This window comes from Nomascus leucogenys, chromosome 15 (assembly GCF_006542625.1).
Source record: "Nomascus leucogenys isolate Asia chromosome 15, Asia_NLE_v1, whole genome shotgun sequence".
Taxonomy (NCBI): Eukaryota; Metazoa; Chordata; class Mammalia; order Primates; family Hylobatidae; genus Nomascus; species Nomascus leucogenys.
In genome coordinates, this window is record NC_044395.1 from 9164127 (window position 1) to 9177994 (window position 13868).

General features: G+C 42.0%; 1 protein-coding gene across 1 annotated transcript in view; it reads right to left on the reverse strand.

Annotated features, from left to right (window-relative positions):
* Positions 1-2813: 2813 nt before the first annotated feature.
* PATE4 (prostate and testis expressed 4) overlaps positions 2814-13868 on the reverse strand; it is a 32908-nt gene continuing 21853 nt past the window's right edge. Inside the window, exons 2-4 of the mRNA XM_012495835.2 lie at positions 9479-9622; positions 4903-5019; positions 2814-4580 (exon numbers count right to left, since the gene is read on the reverse strand). Coding sequence (XP_012351289.2) covers positions 4459-4580; positions 4903-5019; positions 9479-9622 — 383 coding nt within the window. The 3' untranslated portion in view covers positions 2814-4458. The remainder of the gene's footprint in view (positions 4581-4902; positions 5020-9478; positions 9623-13868) is intronic.

Consider the following 13868-nt stretch of genomic DNA (forward strand, 5'->3'; position numbering starts at 1 on the left):
AACATTCACATTTCTAGGTTTTCAAGCAAGGGGAAGTAAATACAAGAAAATGGTTACAAAAGTGTTGAGAGATTGAAGGAGCCAAAAAGGAAACAATTCTATTCCCCAGATATCGGTACCTGTGAGAAGCTGTTATCATCCCTAGGGCTGCAGGAGCAAAGGGAACTTGGTATTATCTAGAGTCCATAAGTGCTGGGGGGTAACTGGGACGAGGGAGAGCTTGCTGCTGAAACTGCTTGTGTAATATCGTCATCACCACTTTTCAGGAAGCAGGAACCTATATTTCTGCAGAAGCAGAAGTTGCTGATGCTGTTGGATTTGCTGCCACAGCTGCCATGAATATGGTGCTATTGTGTTAGCTGGCAGTCTCCTGCAGTTGTTTGCTGCTGCCACAGTCAGAACCACAGGCTCATTTTGAATTTCCTGCAATTCAGAGAAGAGGAATAATGGACAGCAATGGAACTGAGAGCCAACAGACAAAGAAATGGCACAATGAGGGAACTTTCCCTACTAGATTTAAAGACCTCCTACAAAACTATAGTAAAAAAAAATGGCATAGTATTCATTTGAAAACAAATTGTCTTAGTGTGTTTGGGCTGCTATCACAAAAATACCATATACTGGGTAATTTATAAACAATATACATTTATTGCTTATAATTCTAAAGGCTGGGAAACTTAAGATTAAGGTACAAACAGATTACATGTTTGGTGAGGGCTCACCCTCTGCTTTCCAGATGATGCCTTCTTGCTATGTCCTCACATGGTGGCAGGGGCAAACAAGCTCTCTCTGGCCTCTTTCATGAGGACAGCAATCCTGTTCATTAGGGCCCCATCCTTACGACATAATCATCTCTGAAGGGCCCTACCTCTTAATGCTATTGCACTGGGGATTAGGTTTCTGCATATGAGTTTTGGTGGGACACAGACATTCAGACCATAGCATGAATAGACCGTGGAATAGAATGGAAAGTGTTTTTTTTTGTTTTTTTTTGTTTTTTTTTTTTGAGATGGAGTCTTGCTCTGTCGCCCAGGCTGGAGTGCAGTGGTGCGATCTTGGCTCACTGCAAGCTCCGCCACCTGGTTCATGCCATTCTCCTGCCTCAGCCTCCCGAGTAGCTGGGACTACAGGCGCCTGCCACCATGCCTGGCTAATTTTTTGTATTTTTAGTAGAGATGGGGTTTCACTGTGTTAGCCAGGATGGTATTGATCTCCTGACCTCATGATCTGCCTGCCTCAGCCTCCCAAAGTGCTGGGATTACAGGCATGAACCACCGTGCCCGGTCTAGAATGGAAAGTTTTATATACACGCACACACATGGCCACACACAAACATATTTGTATGTATATGATACTTTGATATAACAAATACAAAATTGATACTGGAACAACACAGGGTTGAACTCTGTGTCTCCTTATATGTGGATTCTTCTGCCTCTGCCACCCATGGGATGGCAAGACCAACCCCTCCTCTTCCACTTCCTCTTCAGCCTAGTCAGTGTAAAGAAAATGAGGATGAAGACCTCTATGAAGATGACTTCCACTTCATGAATAGTAAGTGTACTTTCTGTTTCTTACGATTTTCTTAATACTCTCTTTTCTCTAGATTACTTTATTGCAAGAATATAGTATATAATACTTATAATGTACAAAATAAGTATTAATTGGCTGTTTATGTTATCGGTAAGGCTTCCAGTCAATAGCAGGCTGTTAGTAAAGTTTTTGGGTAGTCAAAAGTTATATTTGGATTTTTGACTGTGTAGGGATTAGCACTCCTAACCCGCATGTCGTTCAAAGGTAAACTGTATATTTTTGTCCTTTTGTCCACATCCTGGCACAGAGCTCCTAAAACCCTTGTAATTTTCTAAATGATAAGAGCAATAGGAGCATCTTGTGTTGTAATATTTGCTATTTTGTCCTTGGTTCATGAAGCATTTACATGTCTTACAAGAAATCCTTTAACCATGCCTGAGTTTATATTAGTGAGGTGATTTTTGCAAAGCCTTTAAATAATCACAGAATAAGGGCTGGTTTCCAAGGGAATCAACCATGTGATTAGAGGGTTAGAACTTTCAGCCCTGCCTCTTGACCTCTGGAGAAGGGAGGACTGGAGGCTGAATTAATCACCAGTAGCCAATCATTTATTAATAATCAATCATGTCTATGCAATGAAACTGCCATTAAAAATTACTAATTAAAAAGGTTTTTGGAGCTACTGCGTGGTGAACAAGAGCACATCTGTGTGCTGGAAGGGTGGTGCATTCCAAACTCCACAAGGACAGAAGCTCCTGTGCTCAGGACCCGTCCATACCTTGCCCTATATACCCCTTCATCTGGCTGTGCGTCTGTATCCTTTAATATATCCTTTGCAATAAATCTGTAATCGTAAATTATCTCCTCAGTTTTGTGAGCTGTTCTAGCAAATTATTGAACTTGAGGAGGGGAATGTGGGAATTTCCAGTTTGGACCTAAGTTGTGCATAACCTGAGGACCCATAATTTGTGATTGGCATCTGCAGTTGGGGGGCAGTCTTGTGGTACTGAGCCCTTTGTGGGGTTTGAATTAACTCTGGACAATTAGTGTCAGAATTGAGTTAAATTTTAGAGCACTCAGTCAGTGTGCACTGGGTAATTGGATAATTTGTTGGTGTGGAAAACCCCACATATTTCATGTCAGAAGTGTTGTGTGTGAGACAGTATAGTAGAGAAAATAGTGATTTTTTTCCTTTATAATTAATGATAAAAATTGTATCACAAGTGAATGGAGAAAGGATAGACTTTGTAGTCAATGGTGTTAAAAAATCTGGCTCATTCTATGGAGAAAAATGGTACTGGATCTTTACTTAACTCAATATTACAAAGGTGACTTCACATAGGTTAAAGACTGAACATAAAAACAGTAACAAATCAAAACAAGGTCCCCAGAGACCCTCACGGAGGATTCTTCAGAGAGGTAAGAGAACTACAAATATACAGTCATAGGAGCTAAGAGAGGAGAGTTTTAAGAAGGGGACTGATATGGTTTGGCTGTGTCCTCACCCAAATTCATCTTGAATTCCCTCATGTTGTGGGAGGGACTGGTGGGAGGTAATTAAATCATGGGGGCAGGTTTTTCCTGTGCTGTTCTCGTGATAGTAAGTCTCATGAGATCTGATGGTTATTATAAGGGAGAGTTTTCCTGCACAAGCTCTCTTCTCTTGTCTGTCACTGTGTGAGACATGCCTTTTACCTTCTGCCATGATTGTGAGGCTTCCCCAGCCACATGGAACTGTAAGTCTGATAAACCCCTTTCTTTTGTAAATTGCCCAGTCTTGGGTTTGTCCTTATCAGCAGCGTGGAAACAGACTAATACAGGGACATTAACTGCTAAAAGAATTTCAGTGAGTACACAAGCTAATGAGGAACTGATAAATTGAGCTATTAGGACATCGTGTTTGATTGCTTCAGAACATAGCGAGGCACCATTTACCACAGATATACCTAAAGGATTATCTGCAGCATGTCATGAAGTTTAAAATCCATAAATCGATCTCCACATTCGTTCATAGCACTTGCTCTGTATTCCTCTTTTCCTGAAGGTCACCATAGGCCCTGAGCGGTGGATACTGTTGTCACGTAGACTGGCCCCTGGGTACTCAGGCTTACCAATGATTTGAATTCTTAGAAGTTTATTTGGATTGTATTAGTTTCCCATTGCTGCTATAATAAATTATTGCAAACTTAGTGGCTTAAAACAATACACACTTAGTGGCTGAAAACAACACCACCTTAAAGTTCTGGAGGCCAGACATCCAAAATGAGTCTTACAGGGCTTAAATCAAGGTGTCGGCAGGGCTGGTTTCTGGAGGCTCTGAGGGGAGAACCTATTTCTTTGACTTTTTCAGCTTCTAATGGCCTCCTAGTTTTTTGCTTATGGCTTATTTCTCCATCTTCAAAGCACATGACTCCAGTCTCTGCTTCCATTATCACATCATCTTTTCCTCTTCTGTGTCGTATCTCCCTTTATTTGCATCTTATTGCACTTTGCATTTTGATTCCACTTAGGGCCCCCCCAGATAATGCAAGATAACCTCCCTTTCTCAAGATCCTTAATCACATTTTCAAAGTCCCTTTTGCCATGTAAGGTAACATTCACAGGTTCCAGAGATTAGGATGTAGAAATATTTGGGGGTCCATTATTTAGCCTACCATAGGGATAGAAATCAGAAATCAGGAGTAGAAGACAAAAGAGTAAGCATAGCTCATGGAGGATTTTGTTTCAATGCTCATGATTTTAGGGATCTAGTGGTGGAGGTTGGGTGTGGGGAGCCCCTTCGTTGTAATGAGGACACGGCCCCTGCAGCTCTCTCTGGGGTCTTAGGCCAATGTGGAATTTGGCGTGGGAAATAAAACATTTCATATTGGTTGGTCTTGATTCTAGATCTTGATCAGATGATCCTCTGCAAGTTTCTAAGCTCCATTAGAAGACGTTACAGAAGTTTCTGTCACAGCACAGTGTCACTCTCAACAGGCCTCTTTTGGAGGACTCCTCTTCCCGGCACTTATACTTACACATATGTGTTGAGTACATATGTTTGTCTCCTAAAAATGAAGAAGCCTGTTACAAATGCTGGAGGAGATTGCCTCAATAGTGACTTACTAAAACTCACCACCAAGAGGAATAGCACTTAACACTGGGTCTCCTTCCCTGGCTCCTGGGTTCATGTTCCCAATCACCACCGTAAGTGGCTCTGGATACCAAACCCTACAGTGCAAAGTTGGAAATTATCCCTTCTTGCCCCCTCTTTTATTCCTTGCCTTACCTCCTAGCAGGGCTAAATGATATCGAGTTCTTTATTGCAGGCACTAGCAAGAGTCATGGTTCTTTGCAGGCATTTTTGGAATCTTCATGAGCCCCACTTACCCCTGAAATAGGCTGTTGTTGAACATAACTCATTTTCTTTTGCAATGCAAGTGCCTCGGCCTGCCATACACTTCCATCCTTCTGTGTATATGCAGGTATTACACTTCAGACCCATAACTGCAGGGTGGAGAGAATAGAATATTCAGGCTGGATTGTGGGACAATGGGAAAGTGGGTTTTCAGCATCAGTAAGAGGTTGCATATTGACTATACTGTCCACTCACTCCGTTAGCTGGTATTTGTGGAATTCCTGATTAATTTAGCTTTGTAAGTTAAGCTAGGAGGTGGATAAAAAAGATACGACAGTCTCTGTGACCTGAATAGTGTCCATTTATATTTGAAGGCAAGATAAACGTATGAAATAATAAAAGAACAGAGATGATAATGTATAGTCAACCAGATAAATCCTGTGATGCAGATTAAGAGTATAGCAACAGGCAGATTACTGTGGGCTGGAAAAGTAGGGGAATACTTTAGCTAAAGACTTGAGCTGGCTCTTGAGGTGTAGGTTAAACTTGGGTAGGTGGGGCAGGGGATGGGCAGACAAGGTGTTCCAGATAGCTGGTCATAAAGAGGGAGAACACAGAGGTAGGAATGGAAATGGCATGTTTAGAGTGGACTGACTGAGATTACACCCTCTAATAGCTCCATATGGCTTGGTCTGGCCTTTCTCTTTTTTCAGGGAATAACTGCAACCAGGCAGAGAGAGAGGTGATCTGGGAGTCCCTGTGACCAGGAAGTAAGAGGAGAGGAGATGCAGGGTAGGGAGAGGACATTGGAGCCTATGGGTAATTTAGATTTAAGGACTAAGTGATGGTGATGATGGGGAAAGAAAGTAGATGATTTCAATCTTCATCTCAGACGTTCCAAGGTTATAGAATCAGAATTTATATGGAGCCCAGGAGGACTTGAGTGCTATTGATTTATGTCCAATTTTGGGAATGGTCTTGTGGCATCTCTTCATTCTAAATTCCATTCTCACTATTCCATCAAGACTATCTTGCTGCTAACGACCTCTTAATGATAAACCAAATGCCTTTGCATAACCCTAAAGTTTATTCATTTTTCCTTCACTCAACAATGTTGAACTGAAGTTGTGAGAGTGAACATCCTTCTCTTTTCCTCTTATTTAGAGGGAAAGGATGATGTTAGTTGCTGGTTTTTGAGCATGTTCACATTCTGGACATTTTTTTAGGTGCTGGGAATGCAAAGATAAACAAGTGTTTATATACATGCTGGGGAGGCAGGCATTACACAATCCCTCCAAATTATATACAGTTGTATTGTAATATCAAGAAATAGTTAAACATGCAATGAGAGCATTTAGGAGGGAAGAATTAACGTATTTTAGAGAGCCAAGGAAGGTTTCTGTGGGGAGTGGGATGTAAGGTGAGGCCTGATGATAAATAAGAGTCAGCCAGGTAAATAGGTGGTGTGATACGGACAGAGTGAAGAACATTTCAGGCAGAGGGAACAGCAGTGAAAAGAAGCTTGTCTGCTGAGGGACAAAAATGCTAATGTAACTGGGGCACAGAATGGAGTGGGTTGTGCTATGAGACACGGCTGGTCAGGTGAGCAGAGATTCAACTTCCTGAGCCCTCCTAGGCCAAAGACATGAGTATGGTTTTTGATCCATGAGCAACGGGAATTTATTGAAAAATTTTAAGCAAGGAAGTGATCTGATCCTATTTACATTTATCTAGCAGGCCATCTAAGTCAACATGGGACTTAAAAGGGGCAAACAGAAAACAATTTTATTCTTCTGCCCATTACCCATTTGAGTATTCTTTCTAAAGCTAGTTCTTCTAGTCCTGCAGGTAATTTCAGGCAAGTCTCTTAACTTGTCTATGTACTTTTAGAAAAAAAAAAAAGTCTTGCCGTCACTTTTGGGCATAAGAATAATCTGGGTTCAGTAATTTATGCATCGAGCCCCAAGCAATAATAATAAAATAGCTCTATTAAAAGCCCACGTTTCTCACCAACAACCCGCTATCCCTGTATGCATGCCCATGCACACCCACCCACATGCACATACATATGCACAGACACATAGCTCAGGCTTGCTTAGGTGTTTGTAATGGGCAGGAGGGGGTGGCTTTGACTTTTTCTCTATTTCTCTTCTTGGCTTCCTCCTACTCACCTCTGGCTTATGAGTGATAGTTTCTGACCCATTTCAGTTGGTGACAGGGAGGGGGACAGGTAAAGGACAGGAAAGATGTCATCGGACTGGCTCTGGTGCCATCATCTTTTGTCCATGGTAGTTACTTAAAACCCAATCTCTTGGACTTTGTGTTTAATAAAAACTGACTCATTTTCTTGAGCCAGGAGAACTCACTTTCTTGAGTTCCTTGAGTCAGGGGAACATTTGCGGGTTCTTCAGGATTTCCCCCACAAAAATATTCAATTCCACTGCTGTATTGTGAGTGGTGTATTTCCCGCAGCTGGTGGTTATATTTTCTCTCAGCTGTAAGAAGCTAGTGGCCCACACCTTGCTAGAATACCTTGTTCCTCCAGACAGCCCTCTTGGATAGAACTTTAAACAGTGCAAGCCTGACTTGCTTGATATGGCATGGCCCAGATCAGATCCAGGGGAATGTATGCACATCCTCCCTGCTTGTATGTAATGCAGCTCAGCTGTCTCTCAGTTCCACCATTTCAGGGCTGTAGCCTCAGGCTCTCTCTCACCTTTAGATTCCTCAAGCTCACTGTGCCTTCCAAACACCAGAGGACACTATCCATTTCTCCCTGAAGCAACTTTCATGAGGCTTCTCTCTCTCATGGGAGTTGGGAGCAGGCTGCGCAGTACACTGATAATGCTTTTCGAATAATTGTCTCTTTGATTTTTAACCTCTGAGTATTTCTAATTTCAACATTTTAAAAATGCATTATTTAAAAATAGGTAACACATTGATGTGACTAAATAGTAAGTAATAGAAAAAGAATGTTGTGTAAAGTTGATCTCCCACTCTTGCCAGCTAGTTATCCAGTTTTCATCTGCCAAATAAAGGAAACCAGTTTTATTTATTTCTTTTATATCTTTTAGATTGATTTTCAGTATATTCAAGCAAATATAAATATGTACATGTATCTTTTTACCCCCTTTTCATAATTGGTAGTATACTATACATACTTTACACTTTGATTTTTTGAATAATGTACACTAAGTGTATAGTATTCCACTGTAGTGCTGTACCATGCTTTAATTAACCAGTCTCTTATGAGAATTTAAGTTATTTGCACTTTTTGATATTATTTGCTGCAGTAAATAATGCTGAACATATTTCATTTGTGTGGGAGTATATCTGTAAGATAATTTCATACAAGCAGAATTGCTGGATAAAAAGTAAACACTTTTGTAATTTTGATAGGTATTGCTGAATTGCCTGTCACAGGAGATGTAACTATTTATTCTCTTGCAATCAATGTTTGGAAAATTCTTGTCTCACCACAACTTTAATACTCAAGTATTTTATCAAACTCCTGGATGTTGCCAATCTGATAGGTCAAAAATGGTATTTCAGTGTTCTTTTAGTTTGTATTTTTCTTAGTATGAGTGAGATTGAGCACTTTTTATATGTTTAATAGCCATTTTCATTTTCTTTTGTGTGAACTATCTACATACTTTGCCCATTTTTCTATTAGGTTGTTGGCCTTTTCCTTTTTGATTTTTTTAAAGGAGGCATTACATATCAGGGATATTAGCCATTTGTTTGTGATGTGAGTTGCATTTTTAATTTTTGCCACGAGGAATATTTTGATTTTCTTGTGTCAAATTTGTCAGTTTTTCTTTTAAGAGCTTTGGATTTTGTGTCATAGTTAGAAAGGCCTTTCTCATTTCTAAGCTTATAAATTATGTCACATATTCTTATAATTCTTTTATGGTTTATTATTTCTTACTAAGTGTCAAAAAGTAGCAAAATAGAAATATAAGGTAGAAATATAATCATATTTGAAGCACATTTAATAGGTAGGAAGCATAGGAATCCTTCACTAATTTTCAGTGAGTGTTAAGGGAGAGAGAGATTTCAAGGGTGACTTCCAAGTGTAGGAGGTGTTTGTTGACGAAAGACTGAAGCTCAGAATAGAAATCTGGCTAGGATATGAAACTGGGCATTTTCAGCATATAGATTGTAATTGAAGCCATGGAAGTGGGTAAGTTGATATAGAGGAGGGTCTGAGTGGATACTATAAAGCCTTGAGGTATCCCAGTGTTTAATGATCAGGTAGAATAAAGAATCCTACAAAATACACTGAGAAGTAGCCAGAGGAAAGGAAAACTAGCAGAGCGTAGGAGAGAATAAAGGAGAAAAGTATATTAAGAAAGTAAGGGACCAAAGTGAGATAAGTATGGATGAAAAGTCAATTAATATGAAGTCAGAAAATTGTCCTGTTTCCCTGCAATCAGTACATTTTCTTCTGGATTAGTGTGTTATATATGATCTCGCTGACATCCTGAAATTCAGATTGTACTGAGTCTTCAGGTCTCAGCTGGAGCATGTGAGTGAGACTTGGAGAGTGGAGGTTTAGAGAACAGCACCCCTAAGTTGCCTCCCTCCACCCCCATTGTTCAAACTTACCCTCTTTGAGGTAGAGAAGAGAGAAGCTGACGAGGAGCAGTGTGTTCATTTTCCTTATTGGATGCTTGTTCGGGTGACAGAAGGTGTGCTGAGTGAGGTATTGGAAAGGACAGCCACTAGCTTGCTTTATAAAGCTTAGATGTTCTATCACAGCCAGTAAATAGAAAGGAGGGAGGAGTCCCTGATAAAGGCATGAGGCAGAACTGTCCTTTCCTCATTCCCTTCTCTTAAGGAGCCGTAAATCTGTACTAATGTGGAAAGTGCAGGCTGGTGAGCAGTGTCAGGGAATGCTTCTGGCTAAAGTTGAGTAAGATTTCCACCCCGACTCTCCATCCTCTCTCTGCCTTCCCTGCCCCATATCTGTCTTTTTTTTTTTTTTTTTTTTTTTTTTTTTTTTTTTTTTTTTTTTTTGAGACAGAGTCTCGCTATGTCGCCTAGGCTGGTGTGCAGTGGCGCAATTTCGACTCACTGCAAGCTCCGCCTCCCGGGTTCACGCCATTCTCCTGCCTCAGCCTCTCCGAGTAGCTGGGACCACAGGTGCCTGCCACCACGCCCAGCTAATTTTTTTGTATTTTTAGTAGAGATGGGGTTTCACCGTGGTCTCGATCTCCTGACCTCGTGATCCGCCCACCTCGGCCTCCCAAAGTGCTGGGATTACAAGCGTGAGCCACTGCACCCGGCCCACGCTTTTTTTTTTTAAGAGACAGGGTCTCACTCTGTTGCCCAGGCTGGAGTGCAGGGGCTCATTGCAGCCTCAAACTTTTTGGTTTAGGCGATCCTCCTGCTTCAACCTCCAGTGTAGCTGGGACTACAGTCTCTACTCACCCTTTTTTCTCTGTGTGTCTGCATGTATGTGTGAGTGTGATTGATATGGTTTGAATGTTTGTCCCCTCCAAATCTTATGTTGAAATGTAATCCATAATGTTGGAGGTGGGACATGGCGGGAGCTGTTTGGGTCATGGGGGCAGATCCCTCATGAATTGCTTGGTGCCATCCTCATTGTAATGAATGAGCTCTTGCTCTGGTAGTTCAAGTGAGAGCTGGTTGTTTAAAAGAGTGTGGAACCTCGCCTTCCCTTCTCTCTCTTGTTCCCTTCTCTCTCTTGTTCCCTTCTCTCTCTTGCTCCCATTCTTGCCATGTAATACACCAACTCCTTTTTTGCCTTCCACAATGATTGCAAGCTCTCTGAGGCCCTCACCAGGAGCAGATGCCAGCACCATGCCTCCTGTACAGCCTGCAGAACTGTGAGCCAATTAAATCTCTCTCCTTTACAAATTACCTAGTCTCCTATTTCTTTATAGTGATGCAAAAATGCACTAACAGAAAATTGATATTGAGAAGTGGGGTGTTGCTATAAAGATACCTGAAAATGTTGAAGAAGCTTGGGAACTGGGTAATGGGCAGAGGTTGGAAGAGTTTAGAGGGCTTAGAAGACACGAAAATGGGGGAATGTTGGAATTTCTTAGAAACTTGTTACGTGGTTGTGACCGAAATACTGATAGAAATATGGATAGCAAAGACCAGGCTGAGGAGGTCTCAGATAAAAATGAGGAAGCTATTTGGAACTGGAGCAAAGGTCACCATTGCTATGCCTTAGCAAAGAGCTTGGCTGCATTGTGTCCATGCCCTGGGAATTTGTGGAAGATTGAACTTAAGAATGATGACCTAGGGTATCTGGCAGAAGAAATTTCTAATAAGTAAAGTGTTTAGGATGTGATATGGCTGCTTCTAACAGCCTACAATTATAATTATGTATGGGAGGCAGGAAATAACTTAAAGTTGGAACTTACATTTAAAAGATAAGTAGAGGCTGGGTGCAGCGGCTCAAGCCTGTAATCCCAGCACTTTGGGAGGCCAAGGAGGGCGGATCACGAGGTCAAGAGATTGAGACCATTCTGGCCAACATGGTGAAAACCCATCTCTACTAAAAATACAAAAATTAGCTGGGTGTGGTGGTACATGCCTGTAGTCACAGCTACTCAGGAGGCTGAGGCAGGAGAATTGCTTGAACCCAGGAGGCAGAGGTTGCAGTGGGCTGAGATCGCACCACTGCACTCCAGCCTGGAGACAGAGTGAGACTCCGTCAAAAAAAAAAAAAAAAGATAAGTAGAGCATAAAAATTTGGAAAATTCACATGTGGCAGAGAAGGAATGAATGTTTTCAGGAGAGGAATTCAAGTGGCCTATGGAGGAACTACTTGCTAGATATATTTGCATGACTAAAAGGGAGCCAAGAACTATTATCCAATAATATATTATTACATAATAATAGCTATTACTGGATAATAGCTCTTGGCTAATAATATCCAAGACAATGGGAAAAAGGCCATGAAGACATTTCAGAAATCTTCAAGACAGCCCCTCCTATCACAAGCTCAGAGGCCTAGGAGGAAAGAATGTTTTCAGGGGTCAGGCCCAGGGCCCTTCTGCCCTGTGCAGCCTTGGGACACTGCTTTCACATCCTGGCCACTCCAGCTCCAGCTTCAGCTCAAAGGGGCTCAGGTATAGCTTGGGCCATTGCTCTGAAGGGTTCAAGCTGTAAGCCTTGGCAGCTTCCACATGGTGCTAAGCCTGCAGGTGTGCAGAATGCAAGAGTGAAGGAGGCTTGGCAGCTTCCACCTCAATTTTAGAGGATTTATGGAAAAGTCTGGGTGCTCAGGAAGAAGCCTGCTTCAAGGGTACAGCCCCCACAGAGAGGCTTTACTAGGACAGTGCCAAGGGAAAATGTGGTATTGGAGCCCCCACAAGAGTCCTGAATGGGGAACAGCCTAGTGGAGCTGTGGAAAGGGGGCCATCACCCTCCAGACCCCAGAATGGTAGAGCCACTGACAGCTTGCATCTTGAGCCTGGAAAAGCCACAGCTACTCAACTCCAATCTGTGAGAATAGCCACAGAGGCTGCATCCTGCAGAACCATAGAGGCAGAGCTTCCCAAAACCTTGGAAACCCACCTTTCACACCAGCATGCCCAGGATGTGGGACATGGAGCCAAGGGAGATTATTCCGGAACGTTAAGATTTAATGACTGCCTTGCTGGATTTCAGACTTAGATGGGCCTCTTGTCCTTTCCTTTTGGCTGATTTTTTCCTTTTGGAATGGGAATGTTTACTCAATGCCTGTACCGCCATTGTATCTTGGAAGTAAATAGCTTGTGTTCGATTTTATAAGCTCATAGATTGAAGGAAATTGCTTTGAGAATCAGATGAGACTTTGGACTTTAGATTTTTGAGTGATGCTGGAACAAATTAAGACTTTGGGAAACTGTTGGGAATAGATGACTGTATTTTGCAATGTGAAAAGGACATGAGATTTGAGGGGCCAGGGACAGAATGATATGTTTTGGATGTTTGTCCCCTACAAATCTCATGTTGAAGTATGATTCCCAGTGTTAGAGGTGAGGCCTGGTAGGAGGCGTTGGGTCATGGGAGAGGATCCCTCATAAATGGCTTGATGTTGACCTTGTGGTAATAAGTGAATTCTTACTCTATCAGTTCATGTGAGGCCTGGTTTTTTAAGAGAGGCTGGAACCTCCCCTCCCTGTCTCCAGCTCCATCTCTTGCCCTGTGATGTGCTGGCTCCCCCTTTGCCTTCTTCCATGATTGTAAGCTTTCTGAGGCTTCTCCAGAAGTGGATGCTGGCACTATGTTTCATTACAGCCTGCAGAACCATGAGCCAAAATAAAACCTCTTTTCTTTATAAATTAACTAGCCTCAGGTATTTCTTTACAGCAATGCAAAATGGCCTAATACAGCAATACTATCAGATTTCTGGTTCCCTAGAAATTTCTTTTGCATACTAAGTGAAAGAGTGTCTATTCATCATTAGGACAATGACATAAATTGGGATGACATATGAATTTCAGAATTCAAAGATATCCAGAGAGTTTTATGTAACATGAGGTGTGGTGATACAGCTTACTCCAATACTGAAAAAATTTTCCCCAGTTTAAGGCTTGGGCAAGGGTTGTTTTTTCTTTTTCTTTTTCTTTTTCTTTGAGATGGAGTTTTGCTCTTTCGCCCAGGCTGGAGTGAAGTGGTGCAATCTTGACTCACTGCAACCTCCACCCACCGGGTTCAAGCGATTTTCCTGCCTCAGCCTCCCGAGTAGCTGGGATTATAGGTGCCTGCCACCACGCCCAGCTAATTTTTGTATTTTTAGTACAGATGGGGTTTCGCCACGTTGGCCAGGCTTGTCTCAAACTCCTGACCCCAGGTGATCCACCTGCCTTGGCCTCCCAAAGTGCTAGGATTACAGGCATGAGCCACCATGCCCAGCCAAGGGTTGTTTTTTCTCCTAAGCACCACATCACAATTCCCCTAGGCTTCTAACTTCCAGCATTGTCATCTTCACCCCTTAGAAACCTTGAATATTTCCTATGCCTGGGTGTTGGGA